Here is a 16,400-nt window from a genome sequence, read left to right on the forward strand (position 1 = left end):
CTGTAACAAAAGGAAGTGGTTAATGTTCAACCATTTCAAGAGGTAGCAAATGATCAAGAGCCAATGGTACTGAGGAGGAAATCCAAGGTGCATTGAAGGAATTGGCAAAGAACAAGGCACCAGGAATTGATGGAATAAAAATTGAAATAAGGAAGCCGTTCCCCAGGAAGCCATCAAGGCAAGCAATCAAATTCCTTCAGGACAAATGCCCCTCTAAGACTGAAACTCAAAGGGAACACATGAACAAGCATGTAAACTTGTTCATGTGACATTGATTTACTGGTGAGTGGAAAATGGGGAAAAGGCAGCAATGAAGAAATGGGCTGGGTTCAACCACAGTCCATTGACTCCCATTGACCTGGAGATGAGAGAGAGAAGAGGAAGGGCTGGTAGTTCCAAAGTGTGGTGAGATATGGACAAGGACATAGCCACAGAGGGTTAGAGCTGAAAGTGAAGCATCCAACTGTTATGAAGTGAGGGGAAATGCACAAGAACATCCAAACTTGCAGACAATACCCATTTGGCCTAGCCTCGATGGCTTGATAATCAGAACTCAACTAGAGGAAGATTACAGAAAAAAACAATAATAGTTTTTTTTTTTTATAAAGGAAATAAGGGTAAATTGTTACAATTTGATGAACTTGATCTATACTCATGGAGTTAGTAACTCTAAATACCAACAGTGAAGGAAGGTGTCTTCACATCAAGTATCAATGCTATCCCCTCTGTACACAGGATATTTAGAGATGGGCAATTTAAAAATTGGCAATTTAAGCATGTAGGGGCGATAAAGGCATGAAGTGACTGGCTTACAAGGTTTTAAGAGGTAGTTTAGTTTAAAGGTATGGGGGTAAGAAAGAGTCCCTACTGAATAGCTTTCATCTTGTCTAGATGGGTCTGGTGAAAAGAGACAGGGATAAGATTTGTATGATTCAATAGTAAATAATTGTTATGACTAATTGCAACTGTCACAATTGTAAAGGTAGAAGCTTTGTAACAAAAACAGGGGAGTTGTTAATCTTACAATCCAGAAACAGAGGACCCTAGAACCATCAAGGGAGAAGAGCAAAAGCAGAATACAAGACTTTATCCAGAGTAGCAGCGATGCCAGAGATGGAGGCAGAGATGGGGGCATGTAGAGGGGGATAGGCTGAGGACTCTAGATTCATGAGAAGAGAGGGACCAACAGCTGGTTGCCAGGAGGCAGACTTTTTGAATGTGTCCTTTGGAGGTGTAAATTATTATATATGCCTGAATTAAAAACAAAAAAAGCTAACGTGAATAGAGAGAAATACTGTTAACTGATGGTACATGGAGGGGATTATAATCATTGTAATGAAACAAGGTGTATGATTTGTTTAATGTAAAACGATGATCTGCCCTGTAAACTTTCACTCAATCCACAATAAAAACCTTAAAAAAACAAACAACCCCCCTAAAATAAAAAAAAACAAAGAAGATGGAAGTAATATACAGAGTCACTGTACTAAAAAGAAATAATCGATACTCAAGCATTTCAAGAGATCGCATATGATCAAGAGTCAGTGGTATTGAAGGAAGAAGTCCAAGATGCATTGAAGTCATTGGTAAAGAACAAGGCTCCAGGAATGCAAGAATACAAATCGAAATAGCTCAAGAAATTTATGTAGTACTGGAGGCACTCATTCATCTATGCCAAGAAATTTGAACACAGCTACCTGACCATCTGATTTGAAGAGCTGTCTATTCATTCCTATTCAAAAAAGAGGTGACCCAACATAATGTGGAAATCATTGAACAATAGTATTAATATCACATGCAAGTAAAATTTTGCTGAAGATAATTTAAAAAACAGTTGCAACAGTACATTGATAAGGAGCTGACAGGAGCTCAAGCTGGATTCAGAAGAGTCTGTGGTACTAGGGCTATTGGTTATGTCAGATGGATCTTGGCTAAAGTAGAGAATTCCAGAAAGATGTTTACCTGTGCTTTATTGACTACACAAAGGCTTCAATTGTGTGGATCATGACAAGCTATGGACCACATTGTGAAGAATGAGTATTCTGGAACACTTAATTGTCTCGTAAGGAACTTATATATAAAGCAAGAGGCAGTTGTTTAAACAAAACAAGGGAACACTGAATGATTTAAAATTAGGAAAGGTGTGTGCCAGGGTTGTATGGTTCCATCATACTCATTCAATCTGTATGCTGAGCAAATAATCCCAGAAGTTGGAGTATATGAAGAAAAATGTGGCATTAGGACTGTAGGAAGACTCATTAACAACCTGTGATATGCAGAGGATACAACTTTGCTTGTTGAAAACAAAGGGGACTTAAAATACTGATGAAAATCAAAGACCACAATCTTTGGTATGGGTTGCACCTCAATGTGAAGAAAACAAAAATCCTCACCACTGCACCAAGAAATAACATCCATATAAATGGAGAAAAAATTGAAGTTGTCAAAGACTTCTTTTTGCTTGGCTCAATCATCAATACTCATGGAAGCAGCAGTCAAGAAATCAAACGAAATATTGCATTGGGCAAATATGCTGCACAAGACCTCTATAGTGGGTTCAAGAGAAAAGATGTCAGTTTGAGGACTAAGGTACATCTGACACAAGCCATGATATTTTCAATAACCTCATGTTGTTGTTGTTAGGTGCCATCGAGTCGGTACCGACCCATAGCAACCTTATATGCGTGTTAAAATTGGACAGTGAATAAGGAAGACCATAGAAGAATTGATGCATTTGTTGGAGATGAATGTTGAAAGTACTGCCAAAAGAGCAAACCAATCTATGTTGGAAGAAGTATAGCTAGAATCTTCCTTGTTAGCCAAGGTGGACAGACTTCATCTCTTATACTTTGGACATATTATCAAGAGAGGCCAGTCCCTGGAGAAGGATATCATGTTTGGTAAAGTGGAGGGTTGGAGAAAAAGAGGAAGGCCCCCAATGAGATGGATTCACACTGTGGCAGCAGCAATGGGTTCAAACGTAGCAATGATTGTGAGGTTGTCACGAGATCTGGGCAACGTGTCTTTCTGTTGTGCATAGGTTCACTGTGAGTTGGTACAGACTTGATGGCACTGCACCACCACCAACAAAAGTAAATTACCCTCCTTCATGTAGGACAGTCTCATCTAATTAATCGAAGATCTTACAAGCAAAAACTGAGGTTTCCTGAGGGGGAAGGAATTCTTTCTGAAAATGGTAAAAGATATTACGCTAGAGTTTCTACACCACTGCTTCGTCTACAAATTTTGGACTTTCCAAGCTCCCACATTTTGTAATGTCAGCAATAATATGCCTAGTTTCATATCCTCTTCTGAATCCAGCTTAATTTTTTAAATGTTTTATTGTGAATTATGTGATAGTTTACAAATGGGAGAACATTAGTTTTACATTCATCCTATCGTATATCATTTCATTGCCATGGTTACAATCCCCACCATGCATCATCAACCAACCAAAGGGTATACACTACAAGCCTGCCACCTGGTTGTCAGCACACAGCCCCTCTCTGTGTGTGTGTCTAAAGTCCCCAGCTGCCCCATCTCTCCACGTCATTGTCTCTGCCTCCATCTCAGGCATCACTGCTTCTCTGGGTAGGGTCCCGCACTCTGCTCTTCTCCCTTGATAGTCCCAGGGCCCTCCGCTCCTGCACTGCATAGTCAACTACTTCCCTCCTTTTGTTACAAAACATCTACCTTTACATTTCCAACCCTCATAGTTAGATAGCAACTATTCACTATAGTGCCACATGAGTGCTATCCCCATCTCCTTTTCATCACCCCAGCCCAGACAGATTGGATACTACTCAATGGAGATTCTACCTTCTTCTGCACCCTCTGGATCTAGGCTCCCTCTTGAAAGCTTGTAAGCCAGTCACTTCTTGCCTTCGTAGTGCACCCCCATTTTGGGTAGCCAATGTCCAAGTTGCCCATCCCTGTCTACCCTGTGTATCGAGGGGGTGGGAATGATCCTCACTGTAAAGATTTGTTTCCCCTTTTAAGCTACTGCATCCATAGGTGTAGATCAAGTTCATCAAATTGTATCAGATTACTCTTTTTTCCCCCCTCTTCTTTCTTCTTCTAGTTGAGCTCTGATCATCCAGTCATTGAAGCCAGGTCAAGTGGGTATTATCTGCAAATGTGGGTGTTCTTATGCATATGCCCTCTCTTATCCACTAGACGCTTCACTCTCCACTCCAATCCTCTGTGGCTATGTCACTGACTTTGGCCCCAAGAGTCCCCAGATCTTGCCATACTCCAGCTTGATTTTTTGACAACTCCCTGTTGCTGTACTACTGCATCCATTTAAAAATTACCTTAAGCCAAGTTTTACTTGCATGAGATTTTAATGATATTGTTCATTGTTTTCACATTCCATTTGTTCACCTTTCATTGGATTTGGCACAAGTATGGATCTTTTCCAATTGATTGGACAAATAAGCATCTTCCAAATTTCGTGCTCATGAGTGAATGCCTCCAGTTCTGTGTCAGTTTGTTGAAAGATTTCAATTTGTATTCTGTCAATTCTGAGAGCCTTCCTTTTCCCCAATTAATTCAATGCAGCTTGGTCTTCCTTCTGTAGGTCTTAACTATGTACTGCTTCTTTAAATAGCTGAGCAATTTTTTTTGGTATTGTGACTCTGTGTCTCCCTTCCATCTTCTTCTTTTTATTTTTAGTGATATCTAAGGGTTAATGTGTCAGACTTCAGAGCCGTTTGAACTGCAAGGTCAGTGGTTCAAGCTCACCAGCTGCTCTTCGGAAGCTCTATACAGAGTCACTATGGGTCGGAATTGACCCGACGGCACTTAAAAACATCAAGGAGCTCTGGTAGCGTAGTGGTTACAAATCGGGCTGCTAATCTCACAGTCAGCAGTTTGAAACTACCAGCTGTTCCGCGGGAGAAAGATGAGGCTTTCTGCTCCCGTAAACATTTACAGCCTTGGAAACCCTATACAGGGTTGCTATGAGTCGAAACCGACTCCACGGCACATAACAACAACAACAACTGTCTCCCAGGTTTCTTTATTTAAGACCAAAATGATGAGTGATGTGGAGATTGAAATGAAGAGCATCAATGGATTTCACCTTCCCTCCAAAAGGCTACCGCTGAAATCTCCTGCTCCCACCCTCTGTGTTCCCAATTCCTTCCTTCCTTTAGTGGAGGAAGAACTTAACCCCAAAAGCTCTGGTACAAAGCCCAGGATCCTATCTCCCCAGCCTCTCCCCTTTCCTCTGCCTCCCTGGGAAGGACAGGTACCTCAGTTTGAATACATGGGAGAACCCAGAGGGGTGACCTGGACAGAGGGGAAGTCTTCCGCTTTAGAGAAAGGGACTGAGGAGTACAGAGAAGTAAAGTGAGGACCTCCATAGCTTGGGGTACCAAAATGGGGCCCTGCTGCCAGAGGAAACGACACTTGTGCCCCTGGGAAAGGAGACCCAGCAGCCTGAAAATCCTCTCGGTGGGAGTAGTCACCGCTGGAGCCTTTCTGACGCCGGTTACAGAGCCACACTCGGATCACGTCCTTCTCAAGCCCAAGATGCTGGATGACGTGGCTGATCTGCTGCAGTGAAGATTTGGGGAACTGCAGGAACAGGCTCTCCAGACTGCCTCCCACTCGGTTCTCCACGCTTGTCTGCTTTCTCTTTCGTGCCTGCTGCAGGAGGGTCTCCGTTTTTGTTGTTGTCTGCCTCCTCCACCCAATTCTGTAACAGGGATCTCTCAAGCTTACACATATTTTTGAATCTTAGCTGAAGAGCCTCAAACCGGCAGATTGTTGTTTGGCTGAACACCTTCCCAAAGAGCACCCCCAGGGTGATCCTCTTTTGTTTTAACAGCTTAGCAAATTGCTTGAGGTCTTTCTGTCTTGTTTTGATGTCCTGGGACTCCTCATGTTTCTCTTCCATCTTCTCCGTGTTCAGCTTCATGGCACCAGGCGGGGCAGCACGGGGCTCTGGGGAGGCCTCCTAGGAGTTGCTGTCAACCTCTGCCCCCACCTCACCCTCAGGTTGAGGGGTCTCTGGGCCGCCTTGGGGCAGCAGTCTCACACCAACCTGAGGTCCACAGTATGCCATGCCTCCACAGAACTCGTACTGCGAGGGGCACGGGGGAATGTCCCACATCTCACCACCCGGTCCAACCCCTGGACCAATTCCTGGGAGTGCCTTGGAAGTTCAGCCAGATCTGAGGGTCAGCCTGGCTCTGTCCCCGACCCTCCAGGCCCAATTCCCACTCATAGGGTTTCCAAGGAGTGACTGGTGAGTTCAAACCTCAGACCTTGCAGTTCAAACCGACCTTGCAGTTCAGTGCTTATCCTACAGCACCACACCAGGACTTTATTTTGCCCATAGAATCCTTAATTTTGCAATTTGAGGATTCAATTTTTCTTCACTTGAAAAATACTGAGCATGCGCTTTCCTTTTGGTTTTCCAAATTCAGGCCTCTGCACATCTCATTATAAGAATTCACTTTGTCTTCTTGAGCTGCCCTTTGAAATTTCCTGTTCAGCTCTTTTACTTCCTCATTTCTTCAAGTCATTTTAGCTCTGCATGTTCAAGAGCAAGTTTCAGAGTCTCTTCTAATATACATTTTTGCTTTCCCCTTCTTTGATGCAGCAGAAAATACCGGAAGGATGTTCACTCGTGTTTTACTGACTATGCAAGAGCTTTTGACTGTGTGGATCATAATCAAACCATGTATACAATGTGACAAGTGGGTATTTCAGAATCTAGGTATTAAGGAATCTGTACATATACCAAGAAGAGTTGTTAGAACAGAAAAAGGGGATACTGAATCGTTTTAAATCAGGAAAGGTGTGTGCAAGGGTTGTATCCTTTCAACATACATATTCAGTCTGTATGCTGGATTATATAAAGAAGAATGTGGCGTCAGTATTGGAGGAACGCTCATTAACAACCTGCAATATGCAGGTGATGCAACCTTATTTGTTGGAAGTGAAGAGAACTTAAAATACTTACTGATGAAGAGCAAAGACTATATAACCTTTAGTATGGATTACACCTTATTTAAAGAAAACAAAAATTCGCACCACTGGACAAATAAATAACATCAAGATAAATGGAGAAATGAGTGAAGTTGTCAAAGACTTCATTTTTCTTAGATCCACAATCAACACTCATGGAAACAGCAGTCAAGAAATCAAACTAAGACATATTGCATTAGGCAAATTTACTACACATTATCTCTTGAAAGTGTTTGAAAACAAAGATATCAGTTTGTGGATTAAGGTTCACCTGACTCAAGTCATGATATTTTCAAGAGCCTCATGTGCATGTGAAAATTGGACAACAAATAAAGAAGACTATGGAAGAGTGCTATGGGTCGGAACCGACTCGAAGGCACTTAACAACAACAACAACAACAATGGAAGAGTGCTTTTGATATGGATTGCATCTCAATGTCAAGAAAACAAAACTCCTCACCACTGGACCAATAAACAACATTCTTATCAATGGAGAAAAGATTGAAGTTGTCAAGGACTTCATTCTTCTTGGATCAACTATCAACACTCATGGAAGCAGCTGTCAAGAGATCAGATGACGTATTGCATTGGGCAAATCTCCTGCACAGGAACTTTTTAAAGTGTTGAAGAGCAGAGATGTCAGCTTGAGGACTAAGTTGCGCCTCACCCAAGCCATGGTATTTTCAATAACCTCATATGGATGTGAAAGCTGGACAGTGAATAAGGAAGACCACAGAAGAATTAATGCCTTTGAGTTGTGGTGTTGGAGGAGAATACTGGAAGTGCCGTGGACTGCCAAAAGAACCAATAGATCTGTTTTGGAAGAAGTGCAGCCAGAGTGCTCCTTGGAGGCCAAGATGGCTAAGCTTTGTCTCTCATACTTTGAACATATTGTCTGGTGGAAACAGTCGCTGGAGAAGGATGTCATGCTGGAAAAGATGGAGGGTCAGAGAAAAAGAGGAAGACCCCTAATGAGATGGATCAGCCAGGTGGCATCATTTATGGACTCAAGTGTGGCAGCGGTAGTGAGGTTGGCCCAGGATCGGACATTGTTTCGTTCTGCTGTGCACAGGGTCGCTATGAGTCGGTTCCGACTCGATGGCACCTGACAACAACAACAACAACAATGGAAAAGTTGATGCATTTGAATTACGGTGTTGGAGAAGAACATTGAAAATAGTCTGTCAGAAGAACAAACAAATCTGTCTTAGAAGTACTGTCAGAATGCTCCTGAGAAGCCAGGATGATGAGACTTTGTCTCTCATACTTCAGACATGTTATCAGGATGGACCAGCCCCTGGAGAAGCACATCATGCTTGGTAGAATGGAGAATCAGCCAAAAAGAGAAAGACCCCCAACAAGATTGATTGACACAATGGCAATTGACACAGAAGACTCAGTTTGTTGTGACAGAATTTGTACCACAATAACAATGGGCTTAGTTGTGAGGATGGTGCAGGACTGGGCAATATTTCATTCTGTTTTGCATGGTGTCGCTATGAGTTGGAACTCATTTGATGGTAGCTGACAACAACAACAACAGAGCCATCCAATTATATTTCTGGGATAGCAGCCCCGGATAATTAAGACAGAAGATATCTTCCTTCACTGTCTTCTTTTCTAAAGGTGATATTTGGGGGAGAATTGTATCAGGTTTAAAGATTGCCATGACCATTAATCTAGATTAATCATTTGACACGTGTTCTCTACCTGGTGGGTGCTGCAGTTACACTTTTCCCAGGAGAAGACCTTAAAAACCCAGAATATGTAGTAGCTTCTGTAGCAGAAATGGTTAAGAAAGTTGTCATTCTGGCGGAAATGAAGAAAATTAGAAACATTTACAGGAGACTAAGATTGTGGGAAATAAATAACTACTTATTATAATGTGACTTGGCCTGTTCAAAAACCATGTGGGAATCTTGTCTGATTTACCCTGACTTCACAAGTGGGAAAGAGAATCAAACTCAAAATCAGCCCAAGGCTGATTCCTATGAAGAAGGGCAGACATGCTTCTACCCTACCACCTTCTTTACCCTATTCTGATACAAACTGTCCCTCACACAACACTTTCTGCCTCACATCTGGGTTCGATAATCCATTGTAATGGCCACACAGAACTCATAACACTCCTAATTATGGAGTTTCTTTGGAGAGTGAGCAGGGTCCAATTTAGGATCAGAACCAACTCAGGAGGCAGCAGTTCTAAAGTCAGGAACGTCTCTTGTCGTGCTGCAGGTATGCCTCACTCTTGTCTTCAGCCACTCAACCCTGTATCCCCTTAGCCTCTGCCTCAGGCCATGGGCTTGTTCCATATTTAAATTATTGAACTAGAACTAGAACTTTTTCAGTTACCACCTACAGGGGATAGTATTGGTCTTGTTGTAGTCGGACCACCTGCATCAGGGATATCTACAGTCCTTACTAAAATTCAGATTTTTGATATCACTGTAAGAAGCCTCATTGTTTGAATCTATTTTTACAATCTCTAAGCTCTGGTTGTGTAGTGGTTATGAATTGCGCTGCTAACCTCAGGGTCAGCAGTTTGAAACTACCAGCTGTTCCGCAGGAGAAAGATGAGGCTTTCTGCTCCCATAAAGATTTACAGCCTCGGAAACCCTGTGCAGGATCGCTATGAGTCGGAACCAACTCCACGGCACATAACAACAACAACAACAACAACAAGCCACATTCATCCCATGAAAACCTTTTTAAGAGTCATCAGAAGACTCAGTTTGTTATGAAAGAATTTGTACCACCATAATAGACAACTCGGTTACAACCCTTCAAGAGGTGCTTTAATGGAGCAGATGGGTAATAGTTCTGATCTCAAGAGACACAGCACCGATGGTATATTACATTTTTCAAAGATGGTTGCACCTTTATATGCTTTTTTTATATGCTCTTCAAGAACTTTGCCACACCTCATGAAGAATTTTATAGCCAATGTCCCCTCCCATTGTTAGAAACATGGCTCGATGTGGCAACAGAGACACAGTAGAACAAAAGAATCTTGGAAAGGCAACTTTTACTTTGGCAGAAGGTGCATAACAGCACGAAAGTTTGGCTAGCAAGCACACCAGGCAGGCAGTCTGCTCAGGTTTTATCCCTGATGCAAGTCTAAGGCTGTGTCTCACCCAATTGACTAGGGCTTCAACCACACAGTCTTGTCCCTACCCGGTTGGCTATTTCAAATTGTTAGGGCTCGCATTCTTGTCCTTACTCGATTGACTATTTCAAATTGCTAGGGTTGCTTAAGGAAGTTGGAAAGTCCATACTCACGTCAGGAAGTAGTAAAAATAGAAAAGAAAGGTCATCCGAATACAATAAACAGGCATGCAATAAATTTGAAGAAAAGACACTCATTCCCACACCCTTGAACCTTTATTGGCCTTCACAACTGCCTTAGCCAAGAGAGTTTAAGAGTTCAGAGTTTAGTTATATGACTTCTGAGGCTAATTTTTTTTTTTTTTTTTAAAGAAATAAAAAGGTCTTCAACTTCCATCTTGTTATCTTTAGATGCTTGCCCTTGAAACCCAGCAATCAAAATGTTAAGCCGAAGCAGCCTGTGGAGAAGCTCCTTTGGAGAGGAACTGAGGCCTCTAGTCCACAGCCTTGACTGAGCTGCTATGTGCTCACCATGTGAGTGGACACCTTGATAGCAGGCCCTTCCTCTCCTAATTTGAGCCACTCAATATCACTTTGCTAGGAGTCCTGGTGGTGTTGTGGGTTAGGTGTTGAGCTGCCTGGATCAACATCGGTGGTTTAAAACTACTAGCCACTCCACATGAGAAAGTTGAGGCTGTCTACTCCAGTAGAGATTTATACTTCTGGTGTGGTCTTGTGAGAAATTCTCAAGATGGTTCATCTTCAGAAATAAAGGATGCATGAGATTGCTTCACATCCAGGAATATGTAAGCAGGATGAATTGGGAGAAGAGAGAAAGAAATCTGTTCTAGCACTAGGAACTTTAAATAAGAATACAGCCATTAAGATCATGGGCACCACTGGGTAAATTGTGGAACTGGAGGAGGGGCTTTTTCAAGACAGGAGAATAAAACTGTTTGTGGGCTGGCCATGCAGCACATCTGCCTGTTTCTACTGGGTTGGGTGCACTATTTTGCAAATTGAATAAAGAAAACCTCAGTCTCGCTAAAATAAGTACAGATTGGATTTCTTGAGTGTTTGTCAGTATCAACAATATTTCTTACATAGGATCAGCACTGGACTGCAAACTATAAGGTCAGCAGTTCAAATCTACCAGCTGCTTCTAAGACACCCTATACAGGGTCGTTATGAGTCGGGATGCACTCAATGGCACTTAACAAATCTTGTTTACCTTATTTAGGGATGCTATGAGTCAGAATCAGCTCAGTGGCAGTGGGTTTAGATTACTTTGCACAGCAGAGATGAGGTGTCTCCACTGAGTCCTGGACAGATTACAGATTTGTGAACAGAAGAAATGATTGTTGCTAAAGCCCCTAAGCAACCATAGATAACTCTGATACAGCATCTACAGGAGGGAAGTGGGATGCATGGATGACCCTTCTACGCCCTGGAAAGTTGAGGTGAACTCTCCTCTGTGAGTCTTTGTTTTGGAAGTTTATAAATCTTCTCTTGTCTCTCTCTTCAACTCAGATCTGCTGCTGATTCTTTGCTTTAGCTGGCTTTCAGGGTTAAGTAGCATTTAAAGTTGATTGTTATTTAATTCCGAAAAGTAGCTTTGTGTGTGGGAGGCTTAGGCTTATAGATACATAGGATAAAGCATAATGACAAGATTAGAAGAAAGAAACAATAATAATCTCTGCTAGATCAAAGATGGAACAAATAACTCTTAATGTTGGTAGCTTTTTATGTTTATGTAAAAGGAAGTATCTTTTAACTTTCCAATAAGCTGTAAGGAAAACAATATTTTGTTTACTTGCAGAATTTCAACCCATCCTTCCGCCCACCAATTAAAATCTGCTGAGTATAACAAGTCCTTCCGGCTACAGTTTCTAGAACTAGAGAATGAGATGGGAATAAATCCCTTTAAACAGAAAAAGGAAGCAACTTTGCCACTGGAGATGAACTTCAGGGAAGACAGATGTATTTAACAGGAATTTTAATTAGGTGACTTGCTGTGTGGTGAATGGTATAAATTACCTCTTTTGTCCCTCTGAGTAATCGATAGTAAAATCTTCATTGCTTGGTAAATGCTTTCTGGAGTGAATTTATTTTATGAGGTTATAAGGAAATGATAAATCCTACTTGAGGTTCTCAAAGGAGGTAATCCACATTCTCCTAGTGTGAAGAGGTTCCTGGAGCAGGTGAGGCAGTGAAGGTAATCCCAGTGGAAAGAGAATCCAAATAGTAAAAGTTCATTATATGAGACTTGTTACCTGTTTACTTGGCAGCATTTAAAAATGTTTAAATTATTTTTCAAGCATACATAATGGTAGACAAATAGAATAGTCTATAGAACTCTCATATAGCCATCACCAACTTTGACAACGTTTTGCCAATCTTGAGTTTATTTTTTTAAAGACATGTATTATAACTTTCCATGAAGTAGTATTTAAAGGAGCAAGAATTGTTAGGAAAGCTTTTTGTGTTAATGACAGCTCTCTTGGAGAAAAAAGGGTGCATAATGTATTTCTTTCAAAAGAAGCTAGAAAGAAGAAATTTTTTGTAGATATCTGAAGTAACTTGGTTAGAACTGGTTTCTGGAATTTAAGGCAAGACAGCACTCTCAATAGATGTAGTATTCCATTCCAGCTTTTTAACCAAAATGCGAATTTGACCTGTAGGAATAACAATAATAAGAGAATGAATTAGGGTTTTATTCATGAATAGTATGACCATTTCAACTTTTTCTTTTTTACACCATCTTTTACAAATATCAAAACTTCCATCCCACCTCTGCCCTAAAATTGCTACATGGTTGAGGGTTCAGTACATTATTAGGAAGAGCCACAACTATCAGCCAAGATACACTTAAGTCTCCCGAAGTCGGTCTTCATGCTTCCTTCCTTGCAATTTGCATTCATGTGTGTTTTCACCAATATTTACAAGTGCCTACTATGTGTCAGGCTCTGTTGCTAGGTGGTAGGGTGAACTGTAGTGTAATCTAGGTTGTCAGAGTTAATTTCTGTAGCTGAGTGCCAATGAGTCATCGACACACTAAGGTAAGTGTCTCCAAAACACAAAAAACAAAACCAATCTCTTTCATTGATGAAAGGGCTAGATCCGTGTGAGCTGCCATGTTTTAATTCCTTCCATGCTATTTCGGTATCAAATTCTGGGTCAAGTAGGTAAGACAGGCCTTTAAAGAAACACCATTACTTGAGAAAAGGGACAATACTCATAACCCATGAGGCAATGTACAGGGAGGAAAAAGAATTATTACAAAACCCACTATCTTGATGCAGCTTACAGTGAGTCAAACATTTCTAACATTGAAGGAAGTGATTTGAAGAAATCAGAAGACAAATATTGGGATACATACCTGGGACTAAAACGTAAGCATGGCTCATGAAGAGGACATTATTTTGCGTTGCATGTGGCAAAATCTTAGTGAGCAGTAGATCAAACTAATGACAACCAATCATCATTATTGTTCTTAAGCGTCATTGGGTCACTTTGACTCATAGCTAACTATGGAGGGTTTCTGAGGAGCAGCTGAACTGCTGACCTTGTAGTTCAAACCAACCTTTTGGTCCAGTGCTTATCCTACAAGGCCATGCTGGTGGCTTCATCATTCTGATCAAACACTCTCAAAGACCTTTTGGGAGACAGGGCTTTGATAGAGTACAGTCTTGGGTGAAGCAAACATTTCTGCTCAGCTGATAACTGAAAGATTGTGGTTTGAGTTCACCAATGGTACGATGGAAGAAAGGCCTGGTGATCTGCTTCCATAAAGACTGCAGCCAAAACACCCTATGGAGCTCAGTTCTACTCTGTAACACATGTGGGTCACCAAGTGTCGGAATAGACTCTACAATAGCATGTTGCTTATCTTTGGGGGGGTGGGAGAGGGAGTTTGTTGACACTTCTAAGTGAAAACCAACAGCTGAATATATAATTCTATAGGAAGGAATTAAGACTAAGAGATTTTGAAAGCAAGAAATGAGTTGCCCTCTTGTCTGAGAGGAAAGGAATGTATGTGATCAGAAGAGTTTAGAAAACAAGGTAATTGAGTAGCTACCCAATTTTGACTATGTAGTCATTAAATAGTGACCTTTCTCTATAATGGGGGCTTTGGGTATTTTAGATAACTTAGTGTATTGTCCTCACTCAGACTCCATAAATGTAGGGACTTACACAGTCTTTCACCACTTTAGAGAGTGAATTATTGTTTTAATATCAAAGTTTTTACAAGTACATTACACAGTCATACTTAATGTCACATCTAAGCAGATTACTGTTGATAGCCATGGACCTCAAATCTTGGCTAGGGAAATGAATGTCTTTTTATATACATATGTTTCCTATCTTAAAACCGTGGTATATTAAGATAGATATGGTTGATATCAGTACCTCATAACAACTCTACCAATGGCAGACATCTGGATAAATCACAAAATTCTTTCTTACCCAACCAAGCTGTAGCTCTTTCAATCTAGGTTCTGGGAAGCTATCATCTGTTTGGATAGACTGGCAATTAGAAACCACTTTCCTTCCATTTCTAAAGGATCTCTAATATGTTTGTGAAAAATATCCTTGAAATTTTGTTTTGATACTTATAGATCAGTCAAGAATTCTTAACTTACCAAGCACCTTTTATAGAACATTTAGTACTTTTCTTTTTTCAATATCTCGCTTGAGTTGACAAAGGGTGCAGTTAGGGAAACATGCCAGATATATAAAATCGTTGAAAATAGATCCCTGTTAAAAACAAACAACCAATCAACATGTAACCTATCAATGTAGCCATACAGCAATCCCTTGCATTTGCTTAGTTTTCCAAACTGCTTCAAAATATACATTTTATTTCATTTGCTTATCATGACAATTCTGTGACATTCTTCCCATTTTTCTGTTGGTCTAAAGAAGTAAAATGACTTGGTAAAGATTACAGCCTAGAAAATTCTATAGGGCAATACTACTCTGTCACATGGGGGCTCTATGAGTTGAAAATGACTTGACAGCATCTCTCAACAACCAACACAAGATACTTACTAATCATAAAGGGGGAAATAGCAACTTTCCAGTGAAGAATTCTGGGCAACATTATCTTAATCAGGTGATCAAAGTTAATATCACCAAATGGGACACATTGACTTCATGTGCTTGTGGTGATGCAATGAGAAGAACATAGTATCATTTCCGGGTTGTTTTTGCCTCGAAAGACATAATCCAAATCTAATCATGAGGAAATATTTAACAAGTCCAAATTGAGGGACACTTGACAAAATAATCGACCTGTATTATTAAAAATGTCACAGTAATGAAAGACAAGGAAAGATTATGAAATTATCCCAGACTGTAGAAGACTAAAGATATCACAACTGACTGATCTGTGTGATCCCACATTGATTTTCTTTTCATATGAAGAACCTTATTGGAGGAATTAGTGAAGTTTGAACAAGGTCCATAGATAAGTTAACAGTATTATATTAATAGTATTTCCTGATTTAAATAGTTATATTGTAATTATGGAAAAAACGAGTCCTTTTTTTTTTTTTTTTTTTTAAATACACACTGAAGTAGTTAGGGATTAAGGGATATCAAGATTGTAGTTTACTCTCAAATGATACAGAAAAAAATAGAACAGATAGGTAGATAAACAGACAGTCAGGCACATGGAGGTGAGAGACAAAATAATAAAGCAAACATAGTCAAATTTTAACACTTCAGGAATATGAGTGAATGGTATTTGGCAATTCATTACCATTTTTGCAACATCAAAAAAAAATTGGACACTATGTTAAAATAAAAGATTACTATAAAAAAAAATGTAAGTCCATGACAACTGTTGCTGTTGTGTGCCGTTGAGTTTGTTCCCACTCCTAGCGACTCTTGTAGTCAAAGAGCAGTTAGTGGGTTGAACTACTGACCTTGTGGTTGCTTGTTCAGTGCTTATTCTGCAGTGCCACACCAGGGCCCATGAAGACAGGATATCACAGTTTATTCACTGGTGAATCACCAGCATCTGCAGTACTGCCTGACATGTTCTAGGTGCTCATAAAACAAACCAACGAACACAAAAAGCAAACAAATACATTGCCATTGAGTTGCTTCTGACTCCTGTGTTACAGAGTAGAACTGTAGTATAAGGTTTTCTTGACTGTAATCTTTATAGGAGCAGATCCTCATTGCCACTGAGTTGATTCTGACTCCTGTGTTACAGAGTAGAACTGTAGTATAAGGTTTTCTCTTTTTTTTTAATTTAAGGTTTTTATTGTGGACTGAGTGAAAGTTTACAGGGCACATCATCAGTTTCA

The 16,400-nt window shown here is 40.5% G+C and overlaps 1 protein-coding gene and 1 pseudogene across 1 annotated transcript in view; both read right to left on the reverse strand.

Moving 5' to 3' along the window:
* Positions 1-5,256: 5,256 nt before the first annotated feature.
* On the reverse strand, positions 5,257-14,391 carry LOC102837481 (annotated as a pseudogene).
* A 345-nt stretch (positions 14,392-14,736) lies between these two features.
* The window catches only part of LOC102837856 (placenta-specific gene 8 protein-like), an 8,440-nt gene continuing 6,776 nt past the window's right edge, over positions 14,737-16,400 (reverse strand). Inside the window, exon 3 of the mRNA XM_006867762.1 lies at positions 14,737-14,841. Coding sequence (XP_006867824.1) covers positions 14,737-14,841 — 105 coding nt within the window. The remainder of the gene's footprint in view (positions 14,842-16,400) is intronic.

Source organism: Chrysochloris asiatica, unplaced genomic scaffold (genome assembly GCF_000296735.1).
Source record: "Chrysochloris asiatica unplaced genomic scaffold, ChrAsi1.0 scaffold00109, whole genome shotgun sequence".
NCBI classification, from domain to species: Eukaryota; Metazoa; Chordata; class Mammalia; order Afrosoricida; family Chrysochloridae; genus Chrysochloris; species Chrysochloris asiatica.